Raw genomic sequence first — 18901 nt, 5'->3', positions numbered from 1 at the left:
GGAGGAATTGATGAATCTGACTCCATATTCTTAGAAGACATATATATTATATTATATTATATTATATTATATTATATTATATTATATTATATTATATTATATTATATTATATTAATTATGCTATACTAAAACTATACTAAAGAATACAGAAAAGATAGAGACAGAAGGCTACAAAGAATGATAATGAATCTCATTACTCCCTCTCCAGAGTTCCAACACAGCTTGTCCCTGACTGGTCATTAAGTCAAAACAATTCGCATGAATCCAATGAAACAATCACCTGTGGGTAAACAATCTCCAACCACATTCCAAAGCAGAAAAACACAAGAGAAGCAAATGAGATAATATTGTTTTCCTTTTTCTCTGAGGCCTCTCAGCTTCCCAGGAGAAGAACCCTGGGCAAAGGGATTTTTCAGAGAATGTGATGGTGACATCCATCCTGGCTGAGCTCATCTGAGGCACAAACAGAGCTGCACATCCAGCACTGCTGAGTAACATTCTCCTGGGCTGTGAGCAGTGCAGCCTTTGAGCTGGCCCTGGCTCACACCCAGCCAAGGTCACTGCTCAGGAGCTGCTGCAGTGCTGTGACACACCAGGGATGCTCCAGCCCCGTGGGCACTGACAGAAATGGTGCTGAGTCTCCTGGTGCAAGGGACTGTGAAAAAATGCGTATTTTATGATTGGCTTTTCACAAATATTAAAGTGAATATTAGATGTGTTATGTTAGAAAGTTATGCTGTATTTATTTTCTTAACTAGTGTGGTAAATATAATTTTAGGTTATAATATAATGTTAAAATAGAAACTATGTATGTGGGATATTTTTTAAAGAAAGGAATGAGGTACTCACACCAGATAGCAGCCACAGGACACCTAAATCTTTCAGAGAAAAAGAATTTATTGCTTCATTATCAGAACAAACTAACTTCTTCCCATCTCGCTCAGTCCTGAAGATGCCATCAGGATTCAGAGGAAGAAGTTGACACTGACCAGACAGAATCCTGTGTTTGAATGGAATTTTTGCATCATGGATGAGGTGTATGGATATGCGACAGGCTGTTGCTTTTAAGGGTTAACCCTCTCTTAATGTGGGTCCTCTTTTGCCCTTATTTTGCCCAGAAAGAGGTACCTGGACTGTCCCTAACTCTTTGTTTTTATTGTCTCGTATTGTCCTAATCCCAGTTGTCCAAATTGTTATTACTCTAATTATATTGCTATTTTATAACCATTTTATTACTATTAAACATTTAAAATTTTAAACACAAGTGATTGGCGTTTTTCACAGGATTTCCTGAGGTGCAGGGATGAGCTCACCTGGAAATGACAGCGGAGCAAGTTCTGCCCTGCTGCTCACAGACAATCATCACTCATTCCCCAGGGAGGAAGAGGAGGGGCACTGACACCTGCTGGGCTCGGGGACAATTTCATGCTGGGCTACATTTGGTTCATATCAGGCTTTGCAGCTGCCTTGGAAGAAGAAGGGAACAGGTTTGGATGTATTATTGTTTGAGAGCAGCTCTGGATGTGTTGTCTTAGATATGAGATGCTAGTGCAGATAGGGCCACCCCCCTTTAGTGCTGCTCTGCTAAGTTTTGGGTCACCTTGGCTTCAGCAGCACTTTGCAGGGCTGGTTTCCTGCTAATCTTTTTGTCCTTGTGTGCCAGTGTCAGGGGCTGTGTGAAGAGCTGAGGGGGGTATTATTAACTCCAGGCTCATCTCCTTGCCCAAAGTCAGCTCCTCTGGGCCTCTGCACTCCTCCAGCTGAAGCTCTGGGGAATAGACTGTGTGTGGAGGGCATTGCATCAGAAAATCTGTACTATAAAATATAGTGCTCGTTATTAAATTCACATCTTGCCATCTGCACAATGTATTTACTGCCTTATATATTGAATTTTCCTGCAGCTGGTGTGTTTAACTGACAGACCCCCTGAACTTCTTTCTTGGGTTCCTCTACCACGTGCAGTCATTCAGGCTTACCTGGGGTGTATTGATTCAGAAATGTTTCTTAATTTGACCTTCAAGGGAAATCCTGTAGTACTCTGTCCTGGCAGATTCTGTATCTGGGTTCAGCTTCTCTTTGGGCCCAGCACCAACTGACAGAGTCCTTTCAGAGTTGGTATTTCTTTTCTACAAGGATATTTATATATTAATTAATCCATACTAAAGACTTACTTTTGACAAACTACCCAAAATATTCCCTAAGTCCTTAAGGGCATTTTCTTTCTGCACCACTTACATAATTTTCTTCTGTGCCTTTCAAACTTTTTTTTCAGAAAGAATAAAACTCAACCAAACAAAATTGACTTTCAGCCAAGAGCTGCTGGAGATGCAATCTGAAGGGAGGCAGAAATGTGTTTAATTGCTGCCTCTGATGCCAAACCTTAAGTGCTTTTCTTCAAAGTGAGTTCTACAAAACTCCATTTGCTGTGCACGACACAGGCATCAGAATTGCAGAAACCTTCCAGAGCTGATGTCAGTGGTGTGGTCTGAGGAGGAATAATGACATCCACACATCCCCATGCATCCAGCCAGTGATTCCACCAGCCCTCCTTGTGACAGTGCTGTGCTGGGAGAAAATGCAAACATCCTTAGCTGCCGTTTTTCCTCCCAGAGTCTCTGCCTTGCACCAGTGAAATGCTGATTTCTGACACAAGAAATGAGCTCTCACCTGCTACCATTCATAGCTGATGACATCTCATTAAGGATAATTTCTGAATGCTCTTTCCCGAGCCCTCCCCCATTCCCAAACCCTACACAGAGCACTGTTGTGAATAACCCCGTTTCTCACACAGGGTATTTCTGGAGCTGTGAAGTGCCACAGCAATGAAAGTTCTGTCCTGGTGATGTAACGAGTTTAGCTGAGCTCCTTCTCTCCCTTTCATGCATTTTCCTGTGGCACGCTGCTGTCTGTTCAGTGGGATAATTGGATGTGGAAGAGCAGCAGATCTCCACTGAGCTGCATTTTCCATGCTCTCCTGTCCTGCTGTGACCTGTCCCTGAGCTGCTGCCAGCACAGGCTGGAGGTTCACAGAGCCCCCCTTGCACTTTGGGGCCTCTGGTCATCAGTGGGAGCAAATGAACAGCTCCAACCTCATGAAATGTCCTGGGGAGATCTCTCAGCAGTCATTCCAGGGCAAGGGTCGATAAAGGTGCATTAGATGGACTTTTCCTGGCACTTGGCTGATGGAAATTCAGCCGTGGAGTTTTTAAAGTGCTTGTGTTGCTGCATCTGGGTGAGAGGAATGAGGGATTTGTCTTTACAAACCAGCTGTGGGTCTGCTGGTAGATAAAACCAGCACTGGGAGATAAAAAAACAATGAGAAGGATTCCACTGATTGATGCAATGAATGGGAAAAGATATTTTCTTTTACAAATAAAATGTAGGTTTGCTGATAAATGAAATTGGACATTGAAAGATGAAAGAAACAATGGGGAAAACCCTAAATTCCATAAGAATTAAAAATTAAAAGCAGGGTTATAAATTAGAGGGGAATCTTTGGTATCAGGCATTTTGAGAAGTCTGTACCTCTCAAGTACCTCAGCCAATGGGGAAAGTGAGAAGGGAAATGTGGGAAATTGGGATAAAAAGGAGGCTGTGTCCTCCAAAAATTGGAGAACCCCAGGGGAATGCCCCATGGCCTCTCCCTTTATTGGAATAAAGTAAAAGGACTCATCTGTCTCTTTTTTGGACAGAAACCTCTGATGTTTGTGGATTAATTTTCCTGACATGGGTAAATCTGCTCATGAGCAAACCTGGCTCCAGCAGTGGAGCCTTTTGCAGAAAAAGCCCCCACTCAGTGAGGGGCAGGGGTTAATTTCCTTCTCCTTTCACCTTCCTCCCACACTTCCAGGGCAGTGAGTCCACAGATTTCATTCACTGTGTGCAAACACAGCTCCTCTAAACTCAGCTCCAGCATCTCAACAAGGGGCACATTATTCTCATTATTCCTAATACTCATTTATTTATTTCCTTTTCACCTAGAAAGAGAAGCTTTGAGTCAGCTCATGTGTTCTGTTATCCTGTTAGCAGTTATTTTCTGTGCAGGGTCAGCTGATGGAGTTCACAATGGCACCAGCAGAACTGGGGGCACCTCAAGGAACCTCGTAGATGTTAAAGAGATCCCAGGTGTTGTGGCAAGCACAGAAGGCCAGAGGAGGAGATCTGGCACTGGAAGATGTGTGGGACTCAGCACAGCAGCACAGGTGTCAGCTGTGAGGGAAATCCAGGTGAGCTGCAGTGAGGTGGAAAATGTCATTTCTTAGGAACAAAATGTGCTGAGCTGAACTGAGCATCCCTTGGAGCGTGTCCAGAGGGAGGGAAGGCACTGCTGAGCTCCTCTGCTCTGCTCCAGGGTCACTGCAGAGGAGGTGGCGATGCTGAGCAGGACACACCTCCCAAACAAGAGGGCTTTTCCTGCTTTCTGCTTTTGGGGCTGTGGCTGGTTGGATGCAGTGGCAGGAGGCTGTGAGCAGTGCTGTGAAATGGAGCGTGGCCTCTTGTGCTGTGAAACTGTGCTGGGCTGGACATGGAGCCCACGGGGAGCTGGGAACCCCAGGAGCTCCTCCCAAAACCCTCTGCAAATCCAACAGCAAACATCCTTTAACAGCTCCCACTTTACTCCCTCATCCCTCCAGTGACAGAGTCCTACAGCAGACAGGTTACCTGAGGTTATTGGGTTGTTTTGGTGGTTTGGAACCTCCTGTGCACTCTCCCAATGCACAGTGGAATTGGGGAGAAGGAAAAATACATCTGTGAGTTCATCTGCAGCACCAAAACCCCTGATGACTTGAAGTTGGAAAAGTTCTGCTAAGGAAATAGAGAAAAAGGATTTGCAGGTAGCCTCTTGCATAATTTCCTATTTATTTATTTTTTTTTAAATTATGCTTCACTGTCTCAGAGCTGGATGCAGCTCTGCAGTGGATTCTGCAGAGAAGTTACCAAACAGCTCTGGGAGGAATTCATGTGACATGGTCAGAGAGAGCAACAGGCACAGTTAGGGAGGAAGGAAAGAGCCACAGGAATAAATACCTGAATGTTGAAGACATATGGACCAAATGGCCCAATATTTTCTTTCCTCCACATGGCAGACAGGGAGGTCAGGTTGAATCTCTTGTTTGTGTGAGGGCAAAAATTGTTCCTGTGTCTTTTGTGAAATAAACATGCAAAGTAGTCTCTGGTCTGTTTGTTTGGATTCTGCCAAAGATAATCTGAGCCTAAAACCATATAAATCATAGAATCCTAGACAAGTTAAAGGATGCTTTAAAGGGCATCTAGTCCAACCTCCTGCCATGAGCAGGGACATCTCCAAGCTCACAGATTGCTCAGAGCCCCATCCAGCCTGACCTTAAATGTTTACAGGGATGGGGCACCACAGCTTCTCTGGGCAGCCTGTGCAGGGCTTCTCCCCCCTCACTGTCAAATATTTGTTCCTTAAATCGATGTAATATCTGAGGGAGTAAACACAACACGCCGACCCGGCTGGATTTTGTGGACAGCTCCCGGCTCGGGGCTCGCCCTGTGCAGCCCCAGGAGCTGCTGCAGCAGCACAGACCATGAGACGTGCCTTCAATTCCTGCTGCTGGGAATTTTCCAGGTGTTCCCGGCCCCTCTCTGCCTCCGTGGGCTGCAGGAAGAGGCTGCGGTCAGCCCTGAGTCCCCCGGGACTGCTTGTACCTGCAGGTACCTCTCATTCTCTGCCCTGGCCTTTCTGCTGCTGCAATCTGACAGTTTCTCATTCCCACCTGGGTCACCGCGTGTTTTCCCAACACGTTTCTTCCCAGCAGACTTCCCAAAAAAAGCTCCGATGACTCACGGGCGGCGGATTCGTGCAGAGCTCCCGGAGTCAGCATCCTTTGCATTGGCAGAGGCAGCTTTTCAAATAAAGATGAATCAGCGCTGTCAGACTTTGCTGGCAGTTAACTCTTGGCCCCTTTTCCCTGGAAACAGCCCTGGCCACTGCTTTACACCGAAGGAATTCCATCCCCGAGGGATGCAGAGCCACGGGCACCGCGGGCTGCCAGCGCTCGCCTTTCCCCCGGTCCCTGGAGCATCCCGGCGGGCAGGAGGGGGTTAATGCGGGCAGGAGGGGGTTAAGGCAACCGGGAAGGGGTTAAGGCAGCCGGAGGGGGTTAAGGCAGCTGGGAGAGGGTTAAAGAAGTGGGGAAGGGGTTAAGGTAGCCAGGAATGGATTAAGGAAGCCGGGAATGGATTAAGGCAACCAGGAATGGGTTAAGGCAGCCGGGAGTGGGTTAAAGAAGCGGGGAAGGGGTTAAGACGGGCAGGAGAGGGTTAAGGCAGCCGGGAATGTATTAAAGCAGGCGGGAAGGGGTTAAGGCAGCCGGGAATGGATTAAGGCAGGCGGGAAGGGGTTAAGGCAGCCGGAGGGGGTTAAGGCAGCTGGGAGAGGGTTAAGGAAGCGGGGAAAGGGTTAAGGCGGGCGGGAAGGGGTTAAGGAAGCCGGGAATGGATTAAGGCAGGCGGGAAGGGGTTAAGGCAGCCGGCTCGCTGCTCCCTGCCCGGGTTAGCAGCGCCCAGCGCCCCCAGGAGCGCTCCGGGAGCAGGGGGAGGAGGGCCGGGCAGCACTGCAGCAGGGCAGAGGATGTTATTGAACGGGAATCCAGTCTCCTCCCCCTCGCCGGCGAGGCTGGGGGGAGCGGGGAGCGGGCTGGAGGGAAGGGACGAGCGGCGGGGGTGATGCCGAGAGCCCCCGAGCCCGGCCCGGCCGGTGCCACCCGCGGCTGCCCCCCGGAATCCCCCCCCGGGATCCTCCTCTGAAATCCTCCCCTGGAAGCCTCCCCTGAGCTGCTGAGGTGCCCGGGCTCTGCCGAGGAGCATTCCCGGGGCTCCGGTGCCCTGGCAGAGGGAGGGCTGCACGCACGGAGCCGCCGCATCCCCCCCAGGATCAATCCCCGTGCTCCCCGAGATGGGTGCGAGCCCACGGACAAGGTAGGGCTGGGCTTGGACGTCTCGGGAGGAGAAAAGAGCCTCAGCACTCTGCTGTGACCATGGCAGAAGGAGCCAGTCCTCGGTGCCTGGCGCTGATTTGTGCCTGAAGCCACCAGACCTGCCCAGAGCCTCCCGGGAGAGGCGCAGACCTTCGGTTTTCTCAATGGAAACACTGCTGAAACTCCACTGAAAACGCGTGCTGCTCGAAAGGACAGGCTGGCACCTCGGCAAGAGGCACCCCCATCCCTCCCTGGGTGTCTCCTGTTTGCCGAGCATCCCTGGGGGACAGCAGGTCTGGGAGCTCGGGGCTCTGCTCCATGACCAACACCTGCAGGGAAGCCATGGACTCGCCCCCGGCCACCTCCAGCCCTGCTGCAGGCTCTGTCACCTTCTCCCAGGTGTTTGGGCAGCAGTGCCAGCTCATGGAAGCAGGTAAGAGGGGAACAGACAGACCTACGTGTCACCCCACATCCCACCTCCTGCTTTGTGATGTCCTTGCTGTCCCTCTCCCACTCTGCTTCCCAAGTTCTTCCCTAAAATCTGGTGTTTTCCAAAGGGGAGATTGGGGTGACCCCTTTTGCATTTGCAGACTGGCCTCGACTGCCCCTGGGACCACTCAGAAGCTTTGTGCCCAATTATTTACAGCAGGAGCAGTGGTGGGGTGGCCCTGTGGGTTTGGGTTAACGTGGGCTGGAGCAAGCTGCTCCTTCTCTGGTGGTGGAAGTTTCTGTTTGGGTGTGAGCAAAACATGTGTGGTGATTTTTGCATTTCAAAACAATGACATTCTAAGTGGAGGCTGATTTGCTGCTTTGGAGGGCAATTGCTGCAGCATGTGAATATCGGCTTTGGTACTCAGCTCTGTGAAGGACAAAGTGGGTTTTTTCCCGTGGCTTTCCCTGGCTGTTTGTGTTCCTGTAGCACCAGAAGCTCTGTTCCTTTTCCCAGGTGTTTTCCTACGTTTCTAACTCTGCAGATGGGCCTGGTTATTTCTTATCTCTGCCTTTGGCTGTTAAGTAGGTGGTGTGTGACACGACTAACCCCAAATTTTCCATGTTTGCCTCTTGCTCCTCCCAGGTGCTCTGAAGCACCAGCCCATGAGGTGCCCCAGAGCTGTGCACTCACATCCTCCTTCATACTTGGTTCCCCAAGTTTAAGGGATTGGGTAAGGGATTTTACAAGATTTACCCCTCTTTTCCTATCCCTGCTGACAGGTAGCTCTGAGGAAGGATGTGTTTGTTTACTTAGGGCCGTGGATAAACCTGGGCTTCTGCAGTGATGCCATAACAGCACTCGCTCTGAATTTTTAGAGCTTGTTTTTCTCAGATCTACTGGTACTTTCTCATTACTGTTTGTGCTGGTACAGGTATTGTTTGGCAAATTTGTCCTGAAAAATGTCCCATCCTTTCTCCTTCTCTTTTCTCTCTTCTAGTAGCCAGTTCTGTAACTAACAATGTTTGGTTTGTATATTTCTTCTTCTGTAGTGACATTAAAAATACTATGTATTAGTTTCCTGCAGGTCTCTGTGGGGCTTTGCCTCTTGAACTTTCACAGGTAGAGCAGGCAGGATGACTCATTAGGTGACTAATTAGCTGACTGCTACCCAGTTAATCAAGTTTGAGTTCATGCTGCTGCCTCCAAGAAAATGTCATGCAGATCTTTAAGAGGGTTTGGTGTTAAACTTTCCTATTCCATGTCCTGGGATCAGCCCAAAGGCTGTGGATCCATCATGTCAGGTCCTACCCAAAGAAGAGATGTAGGAGAAAGCTCTGATTCTGGGTGAGCAGTTTGTTTCCCAAATTAGCAAGGCCAGCAAGGTGGGAAAACACAGGTGGTAGGTTCAGTTTGGTTTGGTTTCGTTTCCCTTTCTTAGAGGGAAATGCCCCAAAAGGAAACCTGGGTTTCCAAATCCCACCTTAGTCAGTCAACCAGAAGATTTTCTTCTGGTGGATCACCTTGGGAGGATTTTCTAGGTGTCCCCACAGGTAGGAGGTGAGGTGCAATGTAAGGATGGCTGCCAGGGGTGTCAGTGACACCCAAAGGGATTTCAGCAGATCCTGTGAGTTTTCCATCCATTATGGCAATGACCACACACACTGAGCACTCCTGAGAGCAGAACCTCAGCTGCAGCCTGGGGATGTGTCTGTGTCCATGGGCCTTGCAGTGTGGGCAGGAAGGATGCTCTGGGAGCAGACACGGGTTGGGGACACCCAGCTCTGGGTCCTTACTTGTGTCCTGTGTCACTGACATTTGGGACAGACAAGGTCTCAGTGTTGAGCAGGGCTGTGCCAATGCCCTTAGAAACCATAAAACCTGATCCTGCCCCTCATCAACCATCTCTGAGGAGCCAAGTTCTGACCCAAACAGTCCAAATCTCACAGGAAAGATTTTTGGATACCCAGTACCACATCATTGTCATTGGTGGCATTTGGGCTCCTTAATAACCCTGGGATGTGCTTGAATGCTGAAGGTGCTGGCCTTAATTAAATGTCAGATTTTGTGCCTGGAGAATTGCCGAGCCTGAGATAGATCACAGGCTTGACAGCACTCTTTGATCTACCACCTGCAAGGATCTCGTGGCTTTTATAGCTTCTGCCTGTGGTGCAAGGACACTTCTCCTCCAAAGAACATGTGAGAAGAGCTGGGCTCTGCTTGCAAAATGTGCTTCAGGTTGTGTGGAGCATTACCTGCTCTGGATGGAGATGGGGGTGTGATGCTCCCCTGCAGACACATCCCCTTCTCCCTGTGCTGCTCCTCAGTAACTGCCTCTGAAACCCAAATACTGCATGTTTGGAAGTCACTTTCCCCTTGCCAGCTGCACCTTGTCCTCATTGATAAAACACTTGGAAAGTTGGGGGTTTTGAGCAGCTGATCCTGCACAATTGGCTGGTTATTCATGCACAGCTGGTGGGGATTTCTGTAGCCACAGAACCAGTCTGAGAGTGCTGCCAGCCCTCTCCAGAACTGCCTTGCCCTTTGCACGGGTCCTCGCTCTGAATTTACCTCTGCAGCAGCATTTGCCCCCACAGCACATGGGATGGATGCTCTTTGGAAAGTTATTTTTCTCCCTTCCCATTTTATCCTGATGCCCCTTTCCTCACCAGTTCACTACAGCTCCATAACTTGTTTGCTGGGATGTGTTTTTGGTGATCCCCTGGGTGTTTATTTGCCCTGAGTGCAGGGAACAGTGGGGATGGGAAGGCTGCAGCTGGCTGAGCTCCCTGCTTGGAGAGTTCCCAGACAAAACTCCAGTTTCCCTGGCAGATCAAGGGGGTTTTTTGACCTAGAGATGGACAATTAGGAGGTGTTTTAAAAATTTTATTCCATTTTCAGGCTCATGTGAAGGGGGAGAAAATACAGATGTTATAATTCTGTTTCCCACATCTCCCAAGGCAGCAAATCCTTGCTGTTGCAGGAATTAAATTGGGCTGATGCCTGAAAGATCTGTCAGTGCCACTGGGGACATGGTCACCTTTAGAGGGAGTGCAATTCCCAAAGGGGGCTGTAATTCCTGCCTGGGATCACTCAGGGAATAAGATTTCTGTTTTCCTTGGCAAGCCATGCAGGGTGAGTGGTGTTTTGCCTTTTCCAGCCTAGCTACAAGGTTGATGACTTCCAAAAGGAGTAACTGGGAAGAGGCTGGCTTTATTGCCCCATCCTAACTCTCCTGATCTCAGAAGAAATTCCTGCCTGCCAGGCAGTGCTGGGGGGTCTTTCTTGCTTAAAGCACAAATTTGAATCTGGCACAGGTTCATGCTATATATTTTCCTAATACCCAAATGAAAGACTGCAGTTGTTCATTTTAGAAAGAAAATAAAACAAACAAAAAGTCTTTATGATTGTCACTACCAAACTTTAAAACAAGGGTTACTAAGAATTTGAAGAGTATTTCCCATCTGATCTCTCATGAAATATTGAATATATGGAGTGAGACCTGATCTCCAGGAGAGGCTGAGTGTTCTCTGGAGGAATTTGGCTTAGTAGAGAAACCATTTATTTTATACATGGGCAAATTCCAAGCAATTTGTTTGGTGTATTGCAGTTTTCTGGATTTACAGCCATGCATTATTCTCTGACTCACTGCTCCACTAGATTAATTTCCATTTTCCATCAATTCCTTGGCTCTCAGATTTGTTGGGCTCCCAATATTTTTTTCTTTATATCTTGGCAGTTAATTTTCCATTGGTATGAAATAAGGAACTTGATTCAAAATGTGACCAGAATGAACAAGAAAGCAATTTGAAAATCATCCAGAACTTAGGATTTTGCAGTGAATCTCTTCCATATTATATTTCCATTACATATATATTATCCATTACATGCATTCTGTATTCCCCTCTGGTGGCTGCTCCCCAAATGGATGTGAGTTTGCTTTGGCTACCCCCTCCCAGCAGAAAATTAAGGACATGATAAAAAATTCTTAGGAGTTATTCTATGGAAATTCATGTCATGTGGCTCAAAGCTTTTAACTCTCCCCCCCTAGATCTGTTTCTAGCTCTTGATCCAGTTCCTCTCAAGGGGAATGTGAGGTGAGATTGATGTGGCATTACCTAAGCAAAGTATCTGTCATGCAGCATGAAATCCCTGGAATCTCATCTGGCCTGGCATCTTTTACAAAGATTTTGTTTTGCAAACAAAGCATGGAATGTGCAACATAGAATTCCTTCATCTGGTGCTTGAATATGGTTTTAAACAAACAAAATAGTGTTTTGAAAAGACCTGCTCTGTACCTCCTGACCTGGGTGAAGGTTTGCTCAGGAGCTGGGCTCCTTGAAGCAGTTCAAATCTGAAGGGTTTTAGATGTGAAAAAAAGTGATTAATGGGAAAATTTCAGCCCCTGGTAAGATGTAGAAGGAAATCTCTGGCCCTCTAAACTGAGGCTTAGATGAACTTTTGCCACCTGTGCTCTCTTATTTTGTGCCCTTCAGTCCCTTGTGCATTTTTCCATTATTTAATTAAACAGCAACCAAACAGGAGCTGGTTTCAAACCATTCACCTGGAGCTGAGGCAGAGCAGAGGTGATGCAGTTTCACCTCCTCCCAAAAGCTGAGTTCAGCAGTGCCTGCCAGGCACTGAGGGGGTGGCACAGAACCCCAGGTTTGGGCTGGGAGGGACTTCAAACCCATCTTGTTCTCCACCTTGCTCTCTCCCAGGCTGCTCCAAGCCCCATCCCACCTGGCCTGGGACACTTCAGGGATGGATTCATTTCTGCTGCTGGGTTTCCTGAATTACAGCCCTGTGAGCTCAGGCTTCAGCTCCCAGGGCAAACCCTCAGTGACAGCTCTCCTTGCCTCCCCTGGACAGCAGCAGCAAACCTGCTTGGATCAGTTGGTTGGGGCCACAAGGAATCAGGGCTGGGAATGTTTTCTCTGGCACTTGGAGCATCGGGTTTCCTACGTGCATTAGTCAGTGATAAATCTTTCATGGTAACAAGCTGTTTCATTTGCTCTCCCAGGAGAGGAGGGGGTGTGTGTGGATGCCAGAGATGTTTGCAAACCTCGCTGCAGCAGCCTGGTTTAATTACTGTGCCTCAGGTTAGATTAGCTAGTTTTGGGAAAATAAGAAACTGGAGCAGGTGTCAGGAGGGTGAAGTGAGATTAATTTGGTGATCCCAAAGAGTCTGGCCCTCCTGGGTGGGAACCACTGGCCTGCTAAGGTGAGGCATCGCTGGCTCATGGCAATCAGTCATAGAATCATGGAATGGTTTGGGTTGGAGGGACCTTAAACCCATCTCTTCTCACCCCTGCCATGGCAGGGACACCTTCCACTGTCCCAGGCTGCTCCAAGCCCTGTCCAACCTGGCCTTGGAGACTCCCAGGGATGGGGCAGCCACAGCTGCTCTGGGCACCCTGAGCCAGGGCCTCCCCACACTCCACAGGAAAGAATTTCCTCCATATATTTAACCTAAATATCCCCTTTTCAGTTTGAACCCATTTCCTCTTGTCCTGTCACTACAGTGCAGGCACCCAAGGCTGCTGTGCTGCAGACACCTGGAAGGGAAAATCACTGACTTCAGCATTACAAAATTGACAGTTAGTTTGTTTTGTCAGACTTCGTGGCTGGGGATTTTCCTTTTACTAAATCTGTCTGCTCTTGAAGTTTTCTGTTCCCTGAGTGGAGCTGTGGTCTGGGTTTTACATGCTGGTGTTGTCAGGCTTCAGCAGCTCGAAAGCAACCACATAAATCTGTGCCCACCACTGTGGTGCCTGAGAAAGTGTAGAATAAAATCCCTGCCAACTTTCTGTGCTGTTACTGCCAGGCTGAACCACCCTGTGTGTGCTGGAGCAGAAAAAAGGTGTCATTTTTGTCAAAATCAAGCCCTTTTTTCTGACATGACAAGAAATGTATAACAAATAAACTGCTTGAGAAGCCCCTGGAGTTTTGTGTTTTGGAGGAGAACAGGATAATCTGATTGTCTCCAGGGCCAGCTCCAGCACTGGGAGGAAACATTATTTACCTCTTCCCAGAAAAGCAGTGAGTAAAAATTCTCCTTGACAGGTGATGTGCTCCTGCCTGAGCTGAATAGATTTGGGGGCCACAGAAATGAAACGGGAAGATCAGGAATATTTTTCCTTTCCACCCAGTGGAATGTGCTGTTATTAGGGATAAAAATAAGTGAGATTTATCTCCCTTTGTTCACTTCATTAGGTAGGACTGTGCTCCCAGGAGGGAAAGCATGGATGGAGTCCACTTGCTGTCTGTACAATGTTCTCCTTTCAATCACACAAACATTTTGCTGTTGTTATTTGCTTGGGGAGCTTCACTGGGCCCTGAAGGACAAAGGCATCACAGACAAGGACTTGCTAATACTCTATAAATATATAAATATATAACTACATGAAGTGCTTGAGAGAACCATGGAGGCCACGTTGGTTGGAAGTTTTGTTATCTCTGAGAGATTTCCTGCTTTGGTTTACTTCAGGCTGGAAAAAGGTCCTGGGAGCTGCAGAGCCTGGCTGAGAACACAGGGCAGGGATCTCTTACAGCAGGGAGGTTTTTCTGATGGCCAAACATAGCTGGTGTCCTGAGGGTGATGGATTACACCTGCTTGGAAGAGGGGAGAAAAAACCCAGTATTTTCAAAAAAAGAGGATGTGAGGAATGTGGGTATTAAAGAGATGGTAAAAGATGGCCTTGGATGGGAGCTGAATCCCCATTTCCTTGGTGGATCTGGTGCTTCATGCCCCAGAGTTCCACCCTGGACTTGTGGGGTCTGATCAAACCTGCAGCAGCTTTTGGGAGCTGAGGTGCCCCGTGCTGTGCCCCCTCTCCATGCCAGGCAGCTTGTCACTGTCACATTCTCTGAAAAATCCCTTTGCCCAGGATTCTCCTCCTGGGAAGATGAGAAGCCTCAGAGAAAAGGAAAACAATTCTGATCTCATTTGCTTCTCCTGTGCTGTGCTCATGTGGAATGTGTTTGGAGATTGTTCACCCACAGGTGATTGTTTCAGTGCATTCTGCTGTGAGTTGTTTTCACTCTTTGGCCAATCAGGGCCAGGCTGTGTCAGGACTCTGGAAATCCAGAGTCACCAGTTTTCATTATTATCTTTTTAGCATTGAGTAAGTATCCTTTCTGTATTCTTTAGTACAGTATTCTTTAATATAATATAGTATCCTAAAATAATAAATTAGTTTTCAAGAACATGGAGCCAGCTGCATCATTCCTTCCTTCATGTGGGAGCCCAGGTGAAGTTAATACAATGCAAATACAAGAGCAGCTCCTCTGCCCCTCACCCTGGGGGAGTCCTTTGGCCCATGCAGGTGTGATTATTGTGTTTAAAAGGAGCCCAGCACAGAGCAGCCACTGAGGGGTACCATGGATTTACTGTTAAGTGTGGAATTATGGATATTTACCTACAGCTATTTATATAATGCACAGCAGGAGGGGGTTATTCTTAAACCAACAAGGAAAAGTTTTTCCTAAATGTTCTGACTGCTGTGTGCTACCAAGTACCAGATACCAATATCTGAAAAAAAAAAAAAAAAAAAAAAACCAAAAAAAAAAAAAAAAAAAAAAACCCCAAAAAAAAAAAAAACCAAAAACAACCCCAACAAACCAACAGCAGAAAACAGAGAAAATGCGGGGCAATATTTTTTGTGTAAATTAAATATAAATTGTTCCCTGTCATCTGGATAGTCAGACTCCATTATTACAGCATCTGTTTACAAAGCACTTGTGAGTTGATTTACTCCTGATTAAATTATGGGCAGTGTTCATCTGCCCTCCTGATGGACTAATTTGGTTTTGTCAGTTAATGCTCATAGCAAAGTATATGGATGTAATAATTCATTGCAATTGCAACCCTCATGTTTTTTGACACCAAAATAATGAACTGAAAACATGTGTATGATTACACTTGCAGCTACACACAGGAATTAGTTATTATCCTTTCTTTGGAGGTGTTGGAGGCAATTTTAATGGCCATGCATTATTAGAATAGTAAAGGGCATGAAAGACAAAGCATTTGTCTTTGCTCTGGCTTTATCCTGTTTTATGGTAGGTGGGGATTTTTGAGAATCATGTAAAAGGATATTTTCCTAAATTCTGATATGAAATAATGGAAGTATTTTACATATCCAGGCCATCATGAGTTTAACTGGTACATCAGCTGATCAAGGTTGAGGTTCCTGCCTTTGTGCTTTATCCTCCTGGCTAATGCAGTGGATGTAATGATTGAATAAAAACCATGTGAGCCCTTCCAAAATTAAACATTCCTCAAGAGCTGGAATGTGATACCCTCAAAATATCCCCATGTTATCTTGGCTTGGAGTGAAATACATTGTATGAAATTTAAACATGGGGGAACAGTGCTAGAATAGGAAGTATGTTTGATTCCATTAGTTTTGAAATGGAAATGCAGAGTCATCAAAGCTCTGATAAAGAGAAAACAGGCTGGGAGGGAGAAATGGATGGGTTTTATTCTACTGAAGAGAAAGATCCTGCAGTGTCCCGAGGGTTGTGGCAGATGGGTTGCAGGTTAGGAATATTGCTTTTTTGCAGTATTTTCCTGTAAGGCTCCATCCAAGCAGCACCTTTGTGAGAGCTCCCAGCACAGCAGCCAGAGCCCAGCTGGGTTAAAGACACAAGTCAATTTATTACTTTATTATGCTATATTATATTAAAGAATACTATACTATACTAAAGAATACAGAAAGGATACTTACTGAAGGCTAAAAAGATAATCATGAAAACTCGTTACTTTTTCCAGAATCCTGACACAGCCTGGCCCTGGTTGGCCAAAGAGTGAAAACAACTCACAGCAGAGTCCAGTGAAACAATCACCTGTGGGTGAACAATCTCCAAACACATTCCACATGAGCACAACACAGGAGAAGCAAATGAGATAAGAATTGTTTTCCTTTTTCCCTGAGGCTTCTCAGCTTCCCAGGAGAAAAATCCTGGGCAAAGGGATTTTCAGAGAATGTGAATGCCACAGATCCCTTAAATGCTCTGGAAATATTGAGAGTGGCCTGGCCATGGCACCACACAGCTCTGAGTACAGAAATTTACTCTATTTATCCATGTTTTCCAGCTTCTGAAAAGTCTGGGAAGACTCCACTTAGGAGTCAAACAGATTAAATCAAGATGTAATTTTTAAGATTGTGAAAGGTTGGAGCTTCTTCCTCTGTTTTTCTCCCATGGGCAGACAATGATGGCAAAGGACTCTCAAAAACCAGCTCTACCCATGGCTGCTGAAGCTCTCACTAAATATTTGAGCCCCTCTCTTGGACAGCTCTGCAGCAATCTGTGCATGGCTGTGGCCAATTCCCACACACTGAATAACTGTGGTTTTCTGCAAAAGCTGGTGTTTATAACAGAAATTCTTTGTGCTGTGGTGCTGACCCCCGGTGGCTGCTGCCTGGAGTCTCCTGCTGTGCTGTGGGAAACTGCTCCTGCCTGGAGCCTGACTTCCCATTAAGCACCTGGTTTTAAGTAAAAACTTCATGGCAATAAAAAAAAAAAAGTGTTTCTCAAAATGTATGCTGAGGGAAAGCACAACTATTCTCCAAGAAATATTTTTTTTTCCTTTCCACCCCCTTTTTTTCCTTTTTTTTTCCCCTTCATTTTTCTTTCCCTTTTTAGATTACTTCAGCATGAGGAGCATGTTTCCAGTGGCCTCTTGCAGACCTGAGAGCAGTTTGTTTTCCAGCTTATCTATCAGTTTGCTGCATGCTGAAGATGCCAATAATACTGACTTGGAAAATAATGATCCATCATCACAAATTCCTATGGATTTGCCAGGCTGGGGATGGCAGCCCCAGCTGAATTGGTTGCTTTAAAAACAAAAGTAGGAAAAAGATTGGTTGTGTTTCTGAAGATCCTCTGTTTCTTAAATCCATTTCTTAATGGAAAGATGAGATTTTTCTTGTTTCCCCCTTCTCAAAATGCAGCGTTTTAGTAAATAATGTGTTAAGTGCAGCAAATTTATCAAATGATAAGTGCCAGCTAGGCAAATTGATAAGTGGGATTTGTTTCCTGTAAACAGCAAAATGCTGCTTTTGCAGATAAAAACAAAGCCTTTATCTTCAAGGCAGACTGTAGATGAACTAGAAGGGTAATTTAACATTCACAGTTGTTTAAATGGGATTAACTCCTGTGAAGATTTGTTATACACATGTAGGAATCCCAGAGAAGGCATTTCAGAAGTGAGAAATTTTTTTCCACTGTGAAGTTCAGCATTTTAGTTAAAATTTTATATTCATTAGAATCAGAGACGGATGGAATTCATGGCAGTGTTTTGTGAGGGTCTTCCTACCATTTAATATTTTAATGTTCTCCATGTGGGGGGAAAAAACCAAAGTCACCATGATCTCCAGCTTTGGTGGCAAAAGGCACACAAGAAAGTTTAAAATACAAATTAGCTCCTCTAGAATCCAACTGTGTGGATCTAATTACATCTAATGCTAATTATCCTCTTGATCTTAGCATTTTGCTGTATTCCAGCTACATTGCCAAGCATGAATCACACATTTAGGCTGATCCACATAAAACCCAGAAGCAGGCTGGGGCTGCTGCTTTGCCTTGGGAGTAGAACAGAATGTTTATATGCTTTTTTTTTTTTTTCCATTTCAGCTTTTCTGAAAAAAAAAAAAAAAAAAGTTACCTGGGAATGGCCAGTGCTGTTTGAACTCCAGGAAAGTTGTGGTTTCTCTGCTTTTTTGGAAAGAGGGTTTTTGTTAAGCTTAACTCTGACTGAGCTGGGTAATGTTCCACTTGAGGTTTGCTGCTTCCATTCATATCGACTGAATTAGGGAATCGTGGCTTAGATGCCTTTCCCCCCTTCCTTTCCCTTGGGGAGGGTATTTTATAATAAATCTGGATTGATTCATGAGAGAATGGGGCTGTGACCGTTTCTTTAAGAAAGGCTGAGGAGAAATTGTGGGCTCTGATACCCGTGATGTGTAGGGGGATTTGTATTGTAAATTGGGGTGCCCTGACGAGGGGGAGAAGATGACTTATCTGACTCCATTGATATCAGAAGGTTAATTAATATTGTATTTGTGGGGCTCCCAGATGAAGGAAGGAATGATTAATCTGATTCCATGTTCTTAGAAGGCTAATTTAATATTATATTATATTATATTATATTATATTATACTAAACTATACTAAAGAATAGAGAAAGTATGCAGACAGAAGGCTAAAAAAGATAATAATGAAAATTTGTGACTCCTTCCAGAGTCCTGACATGGCTTGGCCCTGATTGGCCATTAAGTCAAAACAATTCACATTAAACCAATGAAAAAATCACCAGTTTGATAAACAATCTCCAAACACATTCCAAAGGAGCAAAACACAGGAGAAGCAAATCAGATAATTATTGTTTCCCTTTTCCTCTGAGGCTTCTCAGTTTCCCAGGAGAAAAATCCTGAGTGAAGGGATTTTTCCAGAAAATATGACAGTGACAAATTAATTCCTTTATTATACTATGTTATATTATATTACATGACATTTAAATT

General features: G+C 45.8%; 1 protein-coding gene across 1 annotated transcript in view; it reads left to right on the top strand.

Annotated features, from left to right (window-relative positions):
- The first annotated feature begins 6494 nt into the window (after positions 1-6494).
- Positions 6495-18901, top strand: part of KAZN (kazrin, periplakin interacting protein) — a 208648-nt gene continuing 196241 nt past the window's right edge. Inside the window, exon 1 of the mRNA XM_039727686.1 lies at positions 6495-7377. Within this exon, the coding sequence (XP_039583620.1) occupies positions 7263-7377 (115 nt within the window). The 5' untranslated portion in view covers positions 6495-7262. The remainder of the gene's footprint in view (positions 7378-18901) is intronic.

The sequence above is a fragment of the Passer montanus genome, unplaced genomic scaffold (genome assembly GCF_014805655.1).
Source record: "Passer montanus isolate IOZ18808 unplaced genomic scaffold, ASM1480565v1 scaffold62, whole genome shotgun sequence".
Taxonomy (NCBI): Eukaryota; Metazoa; Chordata; class Aves; order Passeriformes; family Passeridae; genus Passer; species Passer montanus.
This window is presented reverse-complemented; position numbering and strand designations above follow the sequence as displayed.